The sequence below is a fragment of the Neopsephotus bourkii genome, unplaced genomic scaffold, assembly GCF_033783945.1.
Source record: "Neopsephotus bourkii isolate Nb327-2 ecotype Australia unplaced genomic scaffold, CSIRO-AGI_Nbou_v1 NB_1589, whole genome shotgun sequence".
Lineage (NCBI taxonomy): Eukaryota > Metazoa > Chordata > Aves > Psittaciformes > Psittacidae > Neopsephotus > Neopsephotus bourkii.
The window spans coordinates 2,023,297-2,043,511 of NW_026902065.1; the positions used below are offsets into that span (position 1 = coordinate 2,023,297).

General features: G+C 44.1%; 1 protein-coding gene across 3 annotated transcripts in view; it reads right to left on the reverse strand.

The window, feature by feature from the left end:
- ABTB3 (ankyrin repeat and BTB domain containing 3) overlaps positions 1-20,215 on the reverse strand; it is a 172,589-nt gene that overhangs the window by 14,735 nt on the left and 137,639 nt on the right. Inside the window, exons 5-12 of one of the 3 annotated variants that reach the window (XM_061371817.1) lie at positions 18,131-18,296; positions 14,662-14,751; positions 11,406-11,507; positions 10,198-10,291; positions 9,953-10,088; positions 9,378-9,401; positions 8,106-8,326; positions 6,507-6,685 (exon numbers count right to left, since the gene is read on the reverse strand). In XM_061371817.1, the coding sequence (XP_061227801.1) occupies positions 6,507-6,685; positions 8,106-8,326; positions 9,378-9,401; positions 9,953-10,088; positions 10,198-10,291; positions 11,406-11,507; positions 14,662-14,751; positions 18,131-18,296 (1,012 nt within the window). The remainder of the gene's footprint in view (positions 1-6,506; positions 6,686-8,105; positions 8,327-9,377; positions 9,402-9,952; positions 10,089-10,197; positions 10,292-11,405; positions 11,508-14,661; positions 14,752-18,130; positions 18,297-20,215) is intronic. The other 2 variants (XM_061371819.1, XM_061371818.1) reach the window with 2 other exon arrangements.

Below are 20,215 nucleotides of genomic sequence, written 5' to 3' on the forward strand. Positions count from 1 at the left end.
TCACAGGTAAGGCACAAATGGACCCTTCAGTTCGCTTCTGGGAAAGCTGCCAAGCCTCCCTTTCAAAAGGCTCTTTATATCACAGCTGTGCATTGTATGTAAAGAGCTCAGATCCCCAGGCACAGTCTAATCCCTGGGTGAGAGCCCAGAAAAGGGCAGGTGTCACATCCATGGCATTTATTTACTGTAAATGAAGAAACCGCTCCTGCCTCTGGCAGGGAATCATTTTAGAAGGCAGACAGAGGGTAAAAAAAGAGTCAAACCTGTGTTAGTACAAAGCTGAATCTGTGTTATGAAAACACAAGACGGGGTTAAGAGTTATTATTAACATGCCACTCGGTACCTGGCGTTCGCATCTCACATGGGGAATGCACGATGTACATGTGTGGATAACTTTCGTCCTGGTTATTCTGAACTGTTTAGACACAGAAGTACTACAAATGACAATGGGCAATGTTACAGAACACTGCAATTTCTTCAGAACAGTGAAACCTGCCTTCTGAAACCACTCAAAGTCCTAGCCAAAAGATCAATCACTGAGCGCAAGCTGGGCACTAGGTGACACACAGAAGGGCATTAGCCATTCCATGGAACCCATAAGCAGGCATTTTAGCATCCTGGAATGTCTTCAGGGTTATTTTTTCCTGCAGGTTTCGGTGTGTCTGTCTCCTCTCTGGGAAGCCCACATTTTACTTCAGTTAAAGTGTTTCAGTCATCAGCCAAAATACTCAATTTTCAGGTGTTAATATTTTCAAGAAAGGTAAAATGTTATGTGGAGAACAAACATTCTAATGAAACCTGTTATTAGAGTAAACCCTCAATTTTCTGTTGAAAGGCAGCTTAAACAAGGAAGTAAAGTTTCACCCAGCATAGAGGGGTCTTTCCTGGTCTGTCTCCTGGCAAAAGAAACATACACAACACTCTCCTAGGAAAGGGCTTTCCTGTAGGAGCTGATTACAACCCAGTGTCTGCCCAAGTGCCATACAGGGTTCAGCAATCCCCTAAGCCCTTCCTGCAGAACAGGGTAGTCTGGCTTCGTACAGCAAAACACAGCTTCACTCAAGACCACCTTAAATTATTAATTTCAGCCCATCATGAAGCAAGGAACAAAAAGGGGAATTTTCCAGCTGCTTCCAGTGCCACTTCCCAGGTCACATGCAGACCCTGGGGGAAAGCTAATGTTTGCCGACCACCATGTATGACCTGAGTCTGTTGACATTCTCCGAGGAACCTCTCCCGACATTTGTTTTAGAGGGATTAAATCCAGAAAGACCACAGCAATAAAGAAACAGGATGCCCATCTCAAGTCTCAGCTTCTGAACATTCTGCTGCAGCAGAGCAGGCAGGTGTTTCAGCCTTTCCTGCTGCTTTTGTTTGCTGGAGACATGAAAGGCAGAGGCTACTGGCTGCTCTTTGTGAAAAGATGTATTAACACCCCCCCCCCCCCCAAGTTTACTTTCTAAGATATTTTGGATTCCAAGTGGCTAAGTTAATGCTGGAAAGAGTACTCGAGCGTTTAAACTATCCAGGCTAGGTTTCTCAAGATACCCACATGCCTCTTGGAGTTTTAAAACCTGGTTATTACTCTTCTGAATTGTTATTTGTTCTCAACGACTGTCAACAGCAGACTGATGGCTATTACTCAAAAAGCTTAGCCTTCCAAAAGAGGTGGTGCGCTCCTGTGGGTTCCTTCAGCTGCCTGTAGATACATCTGTAGAGGTTGGGAAACTCTGCAGGAATTGTAAATCCTGAGGAAACATCTTTGCAAAGTTGTTTTCCTGCATCTTTCAACAAGCCTGGCTGCACAGTGTGATCAACACCTCACTAATGGGCTAGGTTTTAAATAAATGACCTTGTCACTGACACAAACTGATGGGAAGGATGAAGAGAAAGCTGCAGAACGCAATGGAGGCCATGGTGATGAAGGAGCTCTCCCATGACTTTTTGAGGTGATTTTGTCTTGGACAATACACTGGCAGGAATACTCATAGTCCTAAGCCAGGTTTTTCTGGTGCAAAACACTTCCAGTGTGAGGCAGAGCTTCAGAAAAAGCTTCAGCACGTGCACTCAATGCACATGGGGACTATCACATGCACTTGGGTGGTGTGTGCCCACAAAGGATCCAAAGTAGTGGCAAATAGCAGCTCCTCGCCCATGCCATGGGGGGAGGGAAGGGAGAAAGTTGTAAGAGAGACTATTTGGAATTAAAAAATTGTATTTTCTTTTTCCTCAAGAAAATAGGCCAAGGACAATCTGATGTAAATTGCTGCACACAGAAAAAGCAGAGGATGGCACTGGCTCATAACCTCATACTACCAGCAACAGCGCTGGCTCATCTGCATGGACGGAGCTGTGTGATTTTAATGACAATTCAAGCTCACGCAGAGCTCCAGAGTGGAAATCTAAAACCAACCTCCTCTAAAGGCCAGATGTGTTTAACTTCCAAGGTTGTGGTTTTGAGTCTCTCCCTTTTCAGATTGTGGAAATGTCAAGATCAAACTGAAACAGCTCCAGGATTTTCATAGAGAGAGGACAAAGGAACATCCCTGCATGTTCATCAGCACATTGTTCTCAAGAGAATCTCCATGCAAAAACAGAAGAGCTGACCTGTGAGCCCCCACCTTAGGCACTATAAGCACACAGATCTGGGTGCAGTCTCCACACAGCTCTTTTGAAAGTGTCTACTGGGGGGAGTGGGGAAGAAATGGGCAATCTCAGACCGGTGGCCAGCCCTCAGGTACATGCACTCATCAGGCAAATACAGTCCTCTGACATGAGGCAGGGGTCAATCCAGCTCAGAGCCAAGCTCAGGAAATGCAACATCAATCTCAGCTTCCTATGAGAGGTCTGGGGGGCATCCTCCAGGCCATGAAGAGCACAGCATAGATAGCAAAAGGCAGGAAATCAGCTGCATCTTCCTATCCCTCTTCTATAACAAGATCTCCAGTGTCATCTTAGCTTTGAGGGACTCAACTGCTCTGTGCAGCAGCTGAAGTTTAGCTCAGGGCTACTTACTCTTAGAAGTGTCTTTCCAGCTTTCGTCTCATGCAGCCCTGTCCAAACCACTTCTAGCAGGCTGCGTTTGTGTGCTTGCCTGCCAAAGACATTCAATCCATCCTGAAACGGCAGTGCCTTTCCTCCTCATTTGGTGGCACAAATCCATCACCACATCATTGACATTCTTAATGTCAGACCTTCTCTGGTTTGAGTTTTGCTTGCTTTTAGGAGTGCCTTAAACTGAGCTCTCCATGTCCTTTCCACTGATGCTGCTTTCTTCAAAGTACCTTGTCTCTGGTCTTTGGTTTAGTAAAGACCCAAGCTCACTGCACAACAGCAGGGACCATGGAGGAAGCAAGTGCAGAGCAATTCTCTGCCTGTTCTTGCAGCTCTGCCTCACCAGCATGGAAATATTGCCGCTTCTCTGCTCTCCACCCAATTCTCAAAGGTGCAGCTAATAAAGACATTTAAAGGCATGAAAGGAAATGAAAGCACACTGTCCCACTGGAAGCCACCAGGAGCTGGGTATTGAACCTTCATTTGTGCTTTTGGAAGTCTTCCTCCAGGGCTTTAGTGCAGCAGTGAACAACCAATGTGCATCTATTCACTGTTCTTCCCTGCTTATTTCACAGCTTGAAAAGAAACAATGAAACTATGGCCTTCAGCTCATCCACTTTCGCCTGATTTGCCAATTTTTATTGCTGTTCTGTGTTCCAGCATCAGGACTTCTCCTAATTTTACTTTTATTTCCACTGTCAGTGTTCCAGCACATAAATGGGAACAAAGTGCCACCCTGCAGGACACCAGCATCAGCGCTAGCTGGTGCAGGGCTCCCATATAAACTCTCCCATCTGGACGTACAAGAACATTTTATCTGACAGCACAAAGCAAAAGGTGGGGCAGAAGGTGTGCTTCCTACTCTGGCTTACCCAGTTCAACACAGCTTCTGAAGCCAGGACTGTCACTTTATGAGACACTAAGAATATGCCTGTTTAATTACCTCAGTTTCCCTGTTGGCAGAGGGAGGTAAGATCTTCCTCAGTGTCTCAACTCATTAATATTTGCAAATTGTTCTGAGAATATGGGATAGTTGGAACAATTTCCAGGAACGCAAAATGCCAATTCTATTAGGTGCAAGTTGCCATGCTATTAAAATATACTGAGCATCACAATATGTAGCAAATGGGACATCTTGGTTTACATCAACCAAGAAATGCAAAGTGGTTTTGTGCTTCCTAGTTGCTTATTTTATATTTTTTGCCCTGAAAAACTCATTAAGGGAGGGTACTAAGCCAAGACTGAGATGTTTAGCAAGAGTTGTAATCTCTCTTGGAGTTCCCAGCCCACAGGGAAAAGGATGGCCATGTGGGCAAATCCAGCTGCTCTCCCCACAGCTCCACAAAAGGCAGGGCTTTACAGTTTGCTGTTGAAAAAGAGGGATGTGAACCACAGTTACAGCCCTTCTGCACCTCTTAAAGGAGATTTCCAGTCTGTGAGTATACATAAAGAACAGTCTCTGCTCTCAGCCCTTCAAGAGAAGGGGAACAGAAGATGCATTGAATCTCAGCTTCTTTCTACAGAGTGACCAGGGAGAAATTTTATTGGCTCATTCTCCTATAAATGAATCTATTTTGATTTCTTCCAAAGGGTTTACATGGAATCTGTCCTCATTTCTGTCTGGGAGAGCTTTGTGAGAGGCCATTTGGACAAGACCACCGCAATAATTCATGCCATTTGCAGACAATTTGTAAACCCTTACAGTGTCCCAGAATGATTAATTATTTTTCTAAGAATATGAAGTAGTGTGTGTGTGTTTGTGAATATGCATGCTCATGAAGAGTGAAGAAAGGCAGCTCCCCTAAGGCCCAACGGCAGGAATAAAGATCAGCACAGATTTCTTCTTTGTCATGTAGGGGTTTTTTTGGTACTTCAGTTCTTTCACTCTGCCACATTTTAAGTTTTAAGTGAACCCAGAGCAGAAGGTAGCAGTCTTATTTGTTTCCAGGTGTCTTAAAACAGACTCAGTAGACACAGTCTAACATGTCCCAAATGCTTTATCCTGTAAGTCACTTATTCTAATAGTGATCACTGGCCTTGGCTTCAGCCACCCAGGAGAAGAGCAGTTAATGACACCCCTCAACCCAGACAACAAGGCTTAAACTGAATCTCCAGTAAGTTTTCAATATGATTAATTTTATATCAACTTTCAAACCAAACAGCACCTTGCTGGTAGTTCCTGCATGACCAAACATTAACACAAGTGAGTTCAGAACAAGGAACCTACAAATCCTAGGATTTGGAATGATTTCCTAAAAGCTGTCTCAAACATTCTCCATAAATACCCATCCAATACAAACTAATCCCAAAGGGAAGACTCGTGGGAGCAAATATCAGAACAATTGCTGGAACAAATGCTGAGGATTTGCTCAGACTGTAGTCCAAGCCCTCTTTTGCAGCAAGATACAAGAAATAAATCCATGTAGGCTTTTACTAGCTATATTAAGTCTGGAATCTTTTAATATTGAGTGCTTAGACCAGAACATCTCCCCTTTTCACATTATTTAGGCTATTGCTGCAGATGCTAAAAATTATTTGCTCTTTGCTGTTAGATGCAGAGTTGGGTGAGAAATGTTATTTATTTCCCAGTTCAACAATTAGAAAACCATAGCAACACGATGCATGAGAAAAAGAACAGCAATCAAACCCTTTTGATGCTTTTCCTCACTAAACTGATTTTCTGGCAGCAGTAAAGTTGACTGGGCATTCCTTGGGAGCAGCTGATTATCAGGGGACCAGTAGTGAAGAGAATTATGCTTACAACAAGTTTTAAAAGGAAGCGTCCATCCTTCACCAGGTAAGACATTTTCCTCTCCTTGCCCAACCCATGATCATCCCCTTTGATGTTATACTTCATACCCAGTGGTACCTCCCTCAGAAGGTTTTGTTAGTCTGATTTGTCTGGCTAAGAAAATGTCAGCTAAGAATAAATCTGGGAAGGCTGCAAGTACAAACACACAAAAGATTAGAAAACCCCATCCTGTTCTGTGCTTGTAGAGACCAGTCACCCCACATGTTTAAGAGTCCAAATCCCACATGAAGGGAAGGGAAAGTCACGTGTGAGGTTAAACAAATCCAAAGCAAACATGAATATTAGCTTTGTTGTACGGTCCTGTAAAACAAGCTGGGTAAAGTTACTCTTTGGTTGGTTTGGTTATCAACATCTCTTGCCATACTGCAGTGACCCATTTGATGTTAATTTCGCCACTACGCATCAGCTTCTGTTGTCTCTCCAGCTTATTGTTAGCATCAGTATTAAGCTGCTCTAGCAGGAGATATGATTAGCTTGTTTTTAACCCATGCTTCCACTGTGAAAAAACCCTGAGATATATAATACAAATAATAATAAGAATTCTAGACAGTCTAAAGAACCTTTGGGACAGCCGTGCAAAACCAAAGTTGCAATGGATGGAAATGAAGCCGATTTCTTTAAAACTCATAACTTATCCTACCTTGCTGGCTTTAAGTATCTCAAACATCAGAGGCAACCCTTGTGTGATGAGCTCCTCTGTGTACTCTTCTTCCTGGATGGACTTGAATTCCTTTAGCAGACACTGGATGAGGGGTCGTCTGTGCTGCTGGAAGGATGTGCGCAAGGACTCCAGCCATGTGTGCAGTGTCCAGGGAACACCTATGGACAGAGGACAAAGCTCGTTCCCAGCTTTGGAGAAGAAAGTGCCCTTCTGCTTTTTTACCTTTACTTATGCTAAGATGTTAAGTAAAAGCTGCCAAATAACCCTAGAAATCATATTCCTATTTTTTCCCTGGTTGAAAAGGCTGGTGGTTATCAGGACATTACACAGAGGCTTTCCTCCAAATGCTAGAAGACTGTGGTCTCTCTGCTCATCTAGCTTTCAGCTTCTCTGCTGAGACTGCCAATTTGTGGTAATTGCTGTGGTGCTCTGTGATGCGAAAGCCTTTTGGAAACCAGATTTACACTAGCTCATTTGTTCAAATGCAGCCCTGGAGAGCCATTAAATGGTAAAAAAACCCCAATTTTGGCCACTACCCACCTGGATTCAGACTGGTGGTCTCCAGATTAAAACTTTCTTTAGTGCTACTCCATGTCCTCTCCTGATCATTACTATTTTCCCTAAACAGCACTGGGCGAGTTCAGCAGATCAGCCTTTTCAAGTAGTTTGTTGTGGCAGAACCACTCTCCAGGAACTTAAAGGGAACTGCTCCCATACAGTGAGCAAGAAAGCACATGGAGCTAATGTACCTCTGCAGGCATTAGGCTGGATGTGACCTAGTTTCTGCTCTTGCAGAACGAAGCGGGAGGAAACGCAAGCCTCTTGTTTGGCTGCAAAAGGTTTTTCCTTCCATTTCAGCGAATGCCCAGTGCCTGGAGAGCAGCCCTGTTGCTCTCCTCCTGTTCATCACCAGGGTTTGCCTGCTTAGCCCACTCTGTGAGCCACTCCTCAGACTGCCCCACACCACACATCCCCGGAGCTGGAGCACCGCACCAGGCAGAGGCATGCCAGGCACTTGGGTCTCTCCGAATGCAGATCAATGGCAATGGGAAATACACAGTCCAGATCAATTCCCCTCCATGCTATCCAACCACCCTCCCCACGGGCAGAAACAATTCCCAGCAGGCTGGTATGGTGTTCAAGCCCTGCTTTGGCAGAGTTGTCACAAGAAGAAGGCAGTTCCCTGCCCATACCCTCAGAAGCTCACAAATCCCAGAAAATAAAGATGTTTTAATGGTGGACTGCCTTACAGCAGAGTATGAAAGAGGAGCTGTCAGAGATGGCCCAACCACTGAGCCAAACACTGCCTCAGAGCCTTATCTAATGCTCTGCCATGCAGCAGTGAAGATGGCTGCTAGTAGAAATCACTCTGTCCTGCAGAAATGTGCCAGTAGCCCCTGAATGGGGCATGCTGTAGAGCTGAAATGGGCTGCGTACCTGCCAAATCCCCCATCACCTGCTTCCACAAGAGCTGAGAAAGGTGAAACCCTGCTTGGTTTAAGCAACAGTCCATTGACAAATGCATTTCTTTCAGTGATCCTTTCCCGGAGGGAGAGGGGAGAGGGTGCTGGGACTGACCTATGCTCCGTATGTCAATGGTCACATCCACGTAGCCGTGCTCAGCGCTGTGGTACATGGCCTCCTTCAGGGCTTTCAGCTTGGCCTTGCTGTTGCGGCTGGCACAGAGCGGAGCTGCTGCTGAGTCGGGTAAGTCCGTCCCCTCAGCCAGGATCTCCTCCAGTGACAGAATATCGCTCTTCTCCTTCTCTGGCTGAGCAAGCAGCTTGCGAAAGACGTTCCTGTCAATCACAGCATGACAGACAGGAGAGAGGGAAGGAGAAGGCCGGAGAGCAGAGTCAGTGGCTAAGCTTTTGTAGTGCCCAGCATACTTGCTGCAACATGGCAAGTTAGAACACCTATCCGGGATATTACTCCAATTAATGGCAGAATCAGCTGAGAGCAGACTAGAGACAAGCACAGCTCCTGCTAGCCCACCTGCACTGCCTGGGCCATGTCTGCTGTTGTGACAGGAACCATACAGATGTTGCACAAGTGGCATCATCTCATGGGAACAGAGACCCATGAGCTAAATGTGACTCAAGACTTCTTCCCACAGTCAGGGAAGGCTGAGGTGTCTCTGGACAAGATCTCAGGACTTCCACCATGGAGGCCACTTGAGAAAGGAGCTGCCTGGAGCTACTGAAAGCACCACCACTCGATTAACACACAAAGCGGTCTGGGAAAGCTGGAGCAACTAGACATTGAACAAGGCCAGTCAGGGCAGGTTCGAGCACATCTGAGACCACTCTGCAAGGTAAAGTGCCATCAAATAGCAAAGCCCAAACTCAGAGACTTGGTGCCCTTAGGTTTGTACCAGTTTAACCTCATCAGTCTCAACAGAGTCACTTGGTTTTGCAGCTGTGAGAAAAGAAACCAGGCTGGGCCCCATCCCACTTTGCTCGTACTCCAATGTCCTCCCTTCAGTTGCTCAGTCCCCATCACGGGGAGGCAGCAAAGCATGGCATGTCCCAGACAAATTTAGGGCAGAAAGGGAAGGAGGAGGGAGTGTGTGTGAGCACTGTACACACAGGAACGTAAGAGCCAGGGCCTGAGACATTCACAGCTGGCAGCCAAGCCGAGGAGAGCCCCAGGTCCTCCTCCGGCACATGGCTCCCACTCATACCAGCTGAGTGTTGAGACTCCAGTAACCAAACTGTCCTCTCTGTCCCAGGGATCCCCCACAGGCTCCAAATGGGCAATGTTGTGCAAACCCACCCTGACATGCCATTAGCAAGTTGTTAGACTGGCAGCTCATCTCTAAGCAAACAGACGGTAGGTACTGTCTCTAACCTGTATCTATGTTCCTCTGGATGGCTACAATCAGAAAAGTAGGAACGTGAAGATCATAATACTAATCCGTTAACACTGCAGTCAACTCCTGAGTGTTGCAAGATCATGCATGCCAGGTGCTCGTTTCATTGCCTTTTTTTTTAGGTTTACAGCATACATACAACATTAAGACATACAGGACTTTACGGTAAACAGAGATGCAGAAACTGTATTCAACAAAAATTAGGGCTGCAGCAGTACAGACATGATTCGCTCAAACCTGAGAAACATATCAAGAAATTCAGAAGGAATGCTCTTGGCATTCCTTTCAGTCATCACATCAGCTGCCATTTAACAACCATTGCATTGCGACACAGCATGAGGACTGCCCTCCCTCTTTTGTTTCAATCAGATAGCAAAAAGCAGCTTGTACTACCAACTGGTTAAAATCACATGCTACCAAAAAGCCTTACATCTCTGCTCAGTTGGTGGCATGTTCAATTGTTCATGCAGAACTTGCACCCATCTGCTCAAACCGGATGTCCAGGCAAAAAATAAGCACTTGAAGGATGCCACTAGACTTGTTCCCACTCTACCTGTGTCCATGTGCAGCAGCCTGACTGAAAGAGTTCATGTCACCTTGTGGAGTCATGGAAATGCCGTTCCTGTACATTGTTCCTATCATGGGGTCAGCTCCTCGCTCCAACAGCAAACTGACCAGTTCAAAATTTCCTGCAAGTCAAGAGAGTCAGTTTTACTTCTTTCACAGTCCAGTGTTTATTCATCTAAATCACAGATTCTGACTGAAGAATTTATTACAGTGGGAGGAGAAAGTCCTTACCAGCAGCTGCTGCCAACTGTAAAGGAGTTTCAGAGTAGTTTTCTTCTCCATGCTCCAAGGAACCTTCTACTTTTGCTCCAGCATCCAGCAACAGCTAGAAAGAAAATTCACTGTTTAGAGCAACTGGGGGTATCACAGTCTTCAGAATTCATGAACAGGGACGAATGAGAGTCTAATGCTTCTTGTTATCTGCAAACCAGATATGATGGAGACAAGTGACATGCAAATTCTGCCCATTGTTTCACACAGGCAAATTCATTCCTTTTTTCGCTCAGTTTACGCTGCTGGACACCAGGAGCAGTAGTGTCCAACTTCAGAGCCAAAAAAGTGTAACCCAGTGTTTCTGAATGGGAAATGGGGTAAGGTCAGTGTTAGGAAGTGATGCATAGAAGATGAAAGTACTGAAAATTAACCCAGCAGGAATCCTTCCTTCATGGTCTTCTAGAAGCCCAGCACCATCCTAAAATCGATCAGATTTCAATTTCCTCCATCTTTATATATAGTCATGGCCAAAAGAAAGGCAATTCTTAAGAACCAATTGCAGCAATCAGTCCAAAAGTTGTGATCTCCATCAGGGACACTTGCACATACATAACAACAATGCAGAAAACAAAAGCTGGCAAGTTGAGCAGGACGGAGCCTGTGCTCCAGCCCTGTCTTGGCCATTTCTGTCTTGAGACCTTCACAGTTTTGGTGCTTCATTAAGTGTGCCATAGACAAGCTGTTTTGAAGAATAAACCTTCTCAACTTTCAAGATGCCAAAGCACAGAACCAGCATATCCCATGTGACACCTCAATGGGGTAAGGAGAGCGAGTGATTCTCCCCATTTGGAACAGCACAAGGGCTGGTGTCGACCTCTTCCCCACCAAGGCAGCTGTTTGGTATTTGCTAGAACATTATAGTGTAAGAAAGTGTAATGAATGAATAAACAAACATATAAAACAAGTGGTCAGGAAGGAGCACAAGGAGTTGTCAGACTTTTTTTGGTGCAACTTTGCTTTAAAATTGTCCGTTTAAACCTCATATTGGTTAAGGTTTGAACACTGTATTTGCTATATAATAGGTCTATTATATATCAGTACACTCTGGAAGAAGCAGAAGTAACCAATATAAGTATGACAAAAGGATACTGGTTTGAGATGGATGTAATTAGAACTGAAAAGGAGAAACAAAAGAATGAGATGCAGGTAGGGAAATACAATAATACCTGAACTACAGGAATATGTCCATGCAACACAGCAAATGTCAGAGCTGTCCAATGGCGGGTCTCAGGGTGGACGGATGGGTATTTATGAGCAGTACTGACAACCTACAAACAAATTAAAGTTATTTTTTTTTTAAAGAGCTATACGTAATAAAATTCAACCTGCCTGAAAGCCAGGCATGTGAGGGAGTGAGAAAGAAAACCTGGGAAAGGTGCTTTATAAAATTATTGGCTTCGTTTTTTTCCTGCAGAAATTTTCTCAGTATTAAATCTGTGCTGATTTGACAGCTTGAATAGAGTTCATACCAAATGAAGTCTTTTTACCAACTACTGTAGCTCCATCTAAACCACTGGCCACCGGATTCTTTTGCACAAGGTCAAAAACATCCACAGCTGGTTACAACAGCACACACTGGGGAAGCAGGGATGGATCAGGACACTTACAGCTAAGGACCGCTCCCACTGACTTGTCCAGGCCACGTATCAACAGCCCTGGGTCTTGGGATTGCTCCAGGCCCAAAGAAATTCTTTCCACGTAAATCATTATCACTTTGTCACTGCCGTCATAAAAGACACATCACAAGCCCTACCCTAGAGTTCACAGGCGTGCTTCTGGGAACCTCCTCTGTTACCAGAGGAAAAAAGACACCTGAGAAGTGATGGGGCAGAGTGGCACTTCAGGAAAGTTTTAAGAAAACTCCTTTTACTGCCTTCTCCCGTCTGAGTTAAAAGAGCGGAGTGGAGACACATAAAAGAGATGCAAACTACATCCTTGGAAAACGAAATGGTATTTTTCAAACTGCTCCTTCCATTTTCTATGCCTTAGTGCCTGATGCATCTAATGTAGACATTGGGGAAGACAAATAACCACTCTTTGCTTCAGTTTCCCTGTCTTAAAGATGGGGGTATTAATATTGATGAGGTCCACAGTGATGGTAAAATCTAATGAATGTCTGCAGTCCAAGGCTGTACACTCAGATGGAGTGTGACACTAAAATTCAACACCTTATTATTCATCTTCAGAGGAGGACTAAAATCAGAGTAAAAGATGCACCATCTCTGTTTCATCAGCCAGCTATGCTTTCACCACGATGTCTGAAGCACGTTTATCCACGTAGGGGAGCAGGAGCAGTTATTAAATGCTCGGTTGCGTTAGCAGCTCACATTTCCAAGCGCCACATGCAGTGTTTTGCTAGAAGCACACGACCAGGCCCTCAGCCCCAAGGAGAGGGATGAGGGCAAAATCTGAATAGCCCATGCAGATCCTGCATTTTGCCAGAGCAGCAGATCTGCACCAGCACCTGGGTGTTATCGCAGAGATGTGCCAAAGAGAAAGCTCAAAGTGCAACAAAAGAGTGCTGGCCTCTGAGAAAGGCTTCTTTAGGTCTGGGTTTGTTCAGAAGGAAGAAGACTGAGCAGCTCGAGCCTTGGGGTTTAGCCTGGGGAGCAAGAGCAGCAGAGGGTGAGGATGGGCAGGATCAGGGTTTAGCAAATGTATTCCAGCTCCTCCTCAAGCACTGATTCCCACCACTGTTCGGGGCAGCCCATGGAAAGCGGCAAAGAAAATGAAGTCATTTTAACTCCTTTGCTCCTTTTTTGGGGTCAGAGCTCCTTCCAGTTGACAGGGTGTTTGCAAAAGACCTGTTGTTGACCAGGCTTTTAAGGCCTCCACTGAGATTTGCTGAGCAGCTACAGGTCCCACTGACTCCAGAGCAAACTGCAGCATCTCAGCACATCTGGAAATGAGTCCATTTTTTGCTAAAGATGGGCAATCAGAAAGGGAGGCACCCAGCATTTGAGGCTACTTTTGGAAACATATATATATATCACTGATTTGCAAAGTGAAAGGGGAAAATGATGCAGGCACCTGACAGAGTATTTATTTTTGTTCGTGGTTGATTTGCCTTTTTTTCCCCCATAATTGCCCAATTTGCACAGTTGGTTGTGGTGTGCACAAATCGTCTTATAATTGCACACCATAATTATTCACAGTTCTTGTCCCAAAGTGTTTTCATTTGATTTCAGAGCAAACACTCTACAGAAATGAATCAGGGAGGTTCACATTCGTCACTGGAGCTGTTCTCTCAGATGTCAGCAGATTCAGGAAGACAAAACTGTTTAAATTTGCATTTGATTGAAGTCTGGAAGATTACTGGAGCAATTGGGAGAACTGCTCCTAATGGAAACTTGTCCTAGGAACCAAATAATGCCACTCACCTCTGAGCCACAGACAGGGTTAAAGGAGAGATCAGTCTCCAGGCCCATGCAGTATCTGGTGTGCCTATCGAGAGTTCTAACAGGGATTCAAGTTTTCAGTTACTGCCAGCTCTTGAGGGTGGTATGCTTGAATTTCGGGAACTGAAATCATCAGCTGATTTCACATAAGCCACCAAACAGCAATCAGATAGTAATGACTATCAGTCTCTTACAGGTGACATCCATTTCTACTTTTAAATTAGATTTTTCAGAAGTGCAAAACGTCTGGCTGAAAGCAGTGACTACAATTTATCAGCTCATTCAAGTCCAAACAGAACAGATGGAACACAGATAAGTGAAGCAGACAGCTTAATTTACTCATGACCTCAACAAATTGAAACTGGAGTCATTAACAAATAAATAATTCTTCTGCGGATATTCAAATGGCTCTTTAAAAATGTACATACCTGCACTGCGCAGAGCTGGACCACAGTCAACAGATTGTGTAAGTGGACAGATTGTGTAAGTTTGTGATGTGCATTCGTCAGAGACGCTGATATTCTGAAAGCTTCAAACTCCTCATCCAACAGTTTGTAGCCTGAGGCACTTTGTCAAAGCAGTGGGACCTACATTGTGCTTGTGTGCTGGGGATGCTTAGCTGGAACATCCCAATGTGCAGAAATGCTCAAGCTTTGGCAGATTATCAGATGGGTATTTCTTTTACCCTCTTCATTTTTATTCAGCTGACATTCAGGGAGTCCTTCCAATATCATTAGAGCCGTGCTCCGTGCTAGTGCTAACGCCTGCATTCATTTCCAGTGCACAAACACAACTAAATCAATATTACCTGTGGGATATGTACGATGACTTGACCCCTTCTGTGCAGTGAATCCCAATGTTAATCTAATGCAGTTTGATTTCACTATTCATTTCAAGTGGTGCTGTCCAGGGTAAGACACGTTTCTTTTTAATTCTTGGGATTTTCCCTCCAGTATGGTTTCAGGGGGTAGTTTAAGATGTAAACAAATAACAGAACAAAGATACAACCAACAAAAGTCCTCACCTCAGCATTCAGATCTGCTCCAGCATCTAGCAGCATCTGCACCATAGCCTCATCACCCCTGACACAAGCATACATCAGTGGAGTCATGCCCTAGTCATTTGTTGGAGTTAAAAAACAAAGGAATTGACAATTTTAACACAAAACTCTGTTTGATTTTTTAAAACAATTATTTAAATATATATAATCAAGACTAACAGTACGCATTTAACAAAAGCCATTACCTCTATTACAGACATGCCCCTCAGACCATGGTAACCATTTTTGTAAAATCTCCATTTTTTGTTGTCATGTTGACTGGCTTTGGGTTGGGTTTTTCTTTTTCACATTATTCTCAGCATCCTCAACATGGTGAGTGAAACTAGGGCTTGTCTGCCTCACCTCTATCTTTGTATAATAAACTGAACATCTGTGTCTTTGGGGCCCCAGCAAAGAAATGTTTTTATCAAAGCAACCAAATTTCCACTGGTATTTAAAAAGACAATAATTCTATTCAGTTTTCTATAATAACAGTTTCATAAAATATAACTTCTTAATTACCAAAAGACCCTTTAGAAACATCCCAAGCTCCTCTTAAGGTAGGTTGAATTTGGGCACAGCTTTTCAGAGTGAATATGCTTAAGGAGGTAGAAATGTAAAGGCTTCGTATAGCACTCCCTAGCAAACAAAGACTTAATTTTAACTGAAATGCCAGACAGCATTGTTGCAACTTGTGGGTTCCAGGAAAACATGGCCCTGTTTGGAGAAAAAGCAGATTAAGTGACCCTTTGCTACAGAACCAACACAATGCAATTTGTATTAATCTGAAATACCTGCTACGGCTCATCAACATTTCTCCCTTAAGGTAAGTATTACTGTGGCTGTGGTAATGAGTCCAGAGAAAACCATGAGAAAAAAAAATCATTAAATCTACTGTAAATTATAACAGAAAAAGCTGCTTATTAAATACAGTCAGGGGGTGTTAATCAACAGCCACCAGTTGTTTTGCAGCAGATCTACCACAGCACGCAGCTACCTCTGATGCATCTTTATAGCCTACCTTGAGCTCTCCTGGTAAATTTGCTTTCTGATGATAGCCTGTCTGCTGCTCAACCTGAGTGCTGCCATTAAGTGTTTTCCAGAGAAACTGGAGGTGCCCAGCATGGCCAGACACAGCACCACAACACAGAGGTCTTCTTAGCAAGAGACCAGCACCACGCTTTTGCTGAACTACCTCATTTTTCTGATTGCATTCAGAGATAAAGGTTGTGGGTGCTTATGTATGGAAGGGCTGCTCTTCTAGAGAAAATGTAAATTAAGGTTTGTCCTTGTAAGGTATTTCATGCCCCCTGCAACAGACTGAGCATTTCATAGGATCAAATCTGCCGTCTACTTACGGAGGCACAGAATAAGGGAACAGGCGTTTAGGGTCTCATGCCATTATTAGAGGAAACAAGCTCACCCCAGGCAAGGAGAGTTCTTTAGTGACTTCAAGTTACTTGCAAAGAGAATTTGAAACTCCTTCAGCTATAGTCAGTGGCAAAACGTTTCCTTTGGCAGTCAAGAAATGCTACAGGAACCATGAGAATTACAAAAAATAGTGTTTGGGCCTTGAAACATGGGGATGGGATGGCAGCTTAAAATTAAATACACGCTCCTTCAGTTGTTTTTTCAATTTCTCTAAGTGGCATCACCGCATAATTAAATCAAGTGTTTAGCATAAGGGGTCTAATCAGATCTGAAGAGAAGTATTTGAAAGCCCTGTGCTGGGTCCCCCCCCGGCAAGATGCAGCACATGGAAAGCCATGGCAAAGCGCCCCGCAGTAATACTCAGGGCAAAAGGTCTGCCTGGGGACCACAGGGGGGTATTTTGGCCCTGATGAAACTGAAGGACTTAAAAGGGGCCCAGAGTGTCATGCTGCAGTGTCAGGGTTTTAAGGAGTTAATGAGGTTTCTAACCTCCCTTTCCCTTGCACTGCTATCCCTGCTGCATCTGCCTCTGCCAGCATCCCCAGCCTTGCTCTGCAGCTCAGCCTTCTGCTACAGCATCATTCAGCCCCACTCTCTTTGCATGTGGGAGGAATGGATTTTTAATGAGCCCATCATTAGTGTTCAATGCACACACAAGGCAGCAGCTACCTGTACAATCAACACAATAGCATTTGGCTTTTGGCAAAATAAAAAAATCACCCTTTCTCTTTTACCCTTGTATCACTTAGGGCTCTGTTCTGCAAGATGTGAGATCCTACAAGATGTGAGATGTTTAAGCACAAGCTTAACTTTCACTCAAACAGGATGCAAGCATGTGTTCAGTGTTAAGCATATGATTAGGTACTTTGATGAATCAAGCCAGAGTGTTCCCAGGTTTCCGTCTGGAGGAAAGAGGAAATATGGTGTGAAAAGTTTCCAGGTTCAGACTAACTTAAAGTAATAATAATTTTTAAAAGTATAACGTATGAACTTTGGAATGAACAGTCTGGTTTGGGTTTTGGGTGGGTTTTTTTTTGGTGGATACTTCCCTTTTCTAAAGCTTTTCTTGAACAAATCCATAATATTGACTCAGACTAAAGCTATTGAACAGCAACATAACTCACATTCCTGTAGCAGCTTTCATTTCAGAAGACCTAAACCTACTAAGACTCCAGCTCCTGACCCAAGCAACCACCTCAGGGGGCAGCAGCCACCTGCCTCCTGCCAAAGAAGATGCTCACAGCTATAGGAATACGCAGTGACACTTCCATCAGGGGCATCAGAAAATTCAGGGGGCTCTGTTTCAAAAGGGAACAGTAGTATCCATGGCCATCACTTCCCTCTGGGAAGGGGGAAACACCCCAGTGAGTATCACAGTCCAACAGACTGCTGTTGGTAGGCAGCTGCAGAGGCAAGCTTATCCCTAGCCACAACCACCGCCTCAATGGAGGAGCAACTCCAGAAAAATATGGGCTTTGTAAATTGGTGTATGTTGGCTGCGATGAGCAACAGAGACACTTTATCACATCTGGAAGGTCAGTTCAAACTGGGCTGAGCTCAGTTAAAGACTGCCAGCAATTAATTGTTTCCTGCTGGGGGTTCGGTGGTGCACATGAAATGCACTGCAGACCCAAGGGCAGTGTTCAGTGGAAGGATGTTCACCTCAAAAGCCCTGCCCTAAACCACTGTTCATGGCCCTGAAGCAGCTTTAAGTATTCAGATCAACACTAAGCTCTCTTGGGATCCTCTGGCTTCACATGGTTCAGTTCACTGTTAAGATTTCAGGGGATGCATCTGCCTTCATGCTGAGTTACCTCAGTACCACTGAAACATCAATGCAATTCAAAACTATCCAACTTAATGTAGATGTTCACCTGGCAGTGCTTTAACTCAGTGCAAAGTAATGCAGAGAAAGCACTAAGGTCCTGTCTATGTTTAGGTGAAAGCTGGGGCTCATTTTGTGTGATAAGCAGACAAAACTCTTGCATTTCAAAGTTGGTTCTTTAAATTTCTATCTCATTACCTGTTCACTCATGCTGTTAATCCCATCCGGCCCCAGCAAGGATATGGCTTGTTTAACCAGATCTGTTCGGCCACAGTTGAGCATCCGGAAACCCAGGTCCTGCTTGAACTTCGCTTCAGTGGCAACTGCATCCAGTTTCCGAGATGCACAAAAACAGTCGTCGATTCTGTGGATGTGAGAAATAAACTCCCTCAGAGGACAGTCAAAGGACAGACCTCACTGTCCCCAGGAAAATAATACTTTGCCCTATGTATGAAGGATGTAGGTCATGCACACATTCATTCTCCTTTGACCTGTATGTTCCAGAGAAGCGATGAATGGGAAATGCTAATGCAAGCTAATGGAGATTGCCCTTGGTCTATATTTCATGGGACAAGTTACAGTTTTTATAAAAAAATGGGGAAAAAAGGCACAGCTTTCACTTGATTCTGTTTCCCTGTTTAAGCAATGCACAGCCAATTCTCACTGCACGTTTTCTTTCTGCATGGCAGAAAGATCCAGTCTCCCTGATCCCTGAAAAAGTTTCAGCAGCTTCAATAAGCTTTGAACTTACATCAAATGGGTGTATAATCATTGAAAATACAACAAAGAGACAATAATGTCACTTCAAGCAGTTTCAAGGATTTTATTAGCACAGAAAGTACAATGTGCAGAATCCCAGACTGGCTGAGGTTGGAAAGGACCTCTGGAGGTCATCTGGTCCAATTACCCTGGCCATGATATCCTGTAGGTCAGCGTATCATGCGATCAAGGAGAAGGCAATTGGGCCAGGTAATGTTGGCAAAGCACCACAAATCCCTGCTGGCTGTGTCTAACACATGAGATGTCACTCTATTAAGGTCTTATGCAAAAGATTTCCAAACGGTAAACTCTCAAGACATCAATTTCAAATGGAAGAAGGGCTTAGAGTTATTTAGCCAAGATGTGAATCTCAGAAATTCAAATCTGATGTTTATCCAGCTTGGCTTCATCTTATTAGAAGACAGATTTGCTTTTCTTTCATGCTGAGGAGTGTCTGGGGCAGAGGTTGGAGTCCAAATCCAGTGGTTTTGGTGTGAACTTAGACAAAGAACTGTTTAGAAAAACATCACTTTCACTGTCCAAAAATGCTAGGTCAGAAAACAAGGGGCTACTTACGAATGGAAAACAAAATAAAGATCACAAGTGAGAGAAACAAAAATACATCAAATATTTGTTTTCTGTTTCATATGTAAAAAAATGCAGCAAACGAAAAGAAAAACATAAACAGCACATCATTGTAATTTAGATTTTTTCTTCAAAGTACTTTATCAGAGCTTTATAAAATATATAACACTGCTTAATATTTAACAGCAGTATGGAACACATATGCTGTTTATGTAGAAGCAGTGGTATGTAGTAATAGCTACCACTTTTCCTCTTTCATCAGAGGAAGGAAAGGGAGATGGAAAATACGAAGTATTTTGATCAAAGCTTCTGCAGGACTTAGTACTGAAACTGGCATCTGAGCTCAAGCCTGCTCTCTGCTGTGCTGGGCCACAGCAAGTCTGCAAGACAACAGACACATGATGATGTTAATTCTATGTGCTCAGTTTGCCTTTAGACTGCTAAAAAGTTGTCCTAAGAATGCAGACAAGGTGTGCTTGGACTATTGTTACTCAGGGGAACAAGGATGGTGCTTCATCACAACAGTATGCTGCAAGATTAATACACAGCACTCACTCACAAAGAAAACACCGTAACAGCAATAACAAATTTTGCAGCAGTAATATGCCTACAACAGAGATGAAGAAAGCAATGCACAACAAGGTTTCTGGAGTAGGTTCTGAGTGGGTTTAAGGAAAAAGCAAAACCAGCACAGACTTGCAGGGCTGAGCTCAACAACACCAAGATCCAAGGGACCAATTGCGGCTTAACACATTCACACCGTATGGCACATTTCTGACACAAGAGCTAGAGCAACATTTGGTACTTGTTACCCCCATAGCATGTGATGCCAGAGATCATCTGTGCCCTCCTTACACGTATGGCGAAGATAAAGCATGCTCAGAAGTTAGGTGGTAGGGGTTTTGGGTGGACAGACAGAGAGTCTAGCCCTCCCAGCTG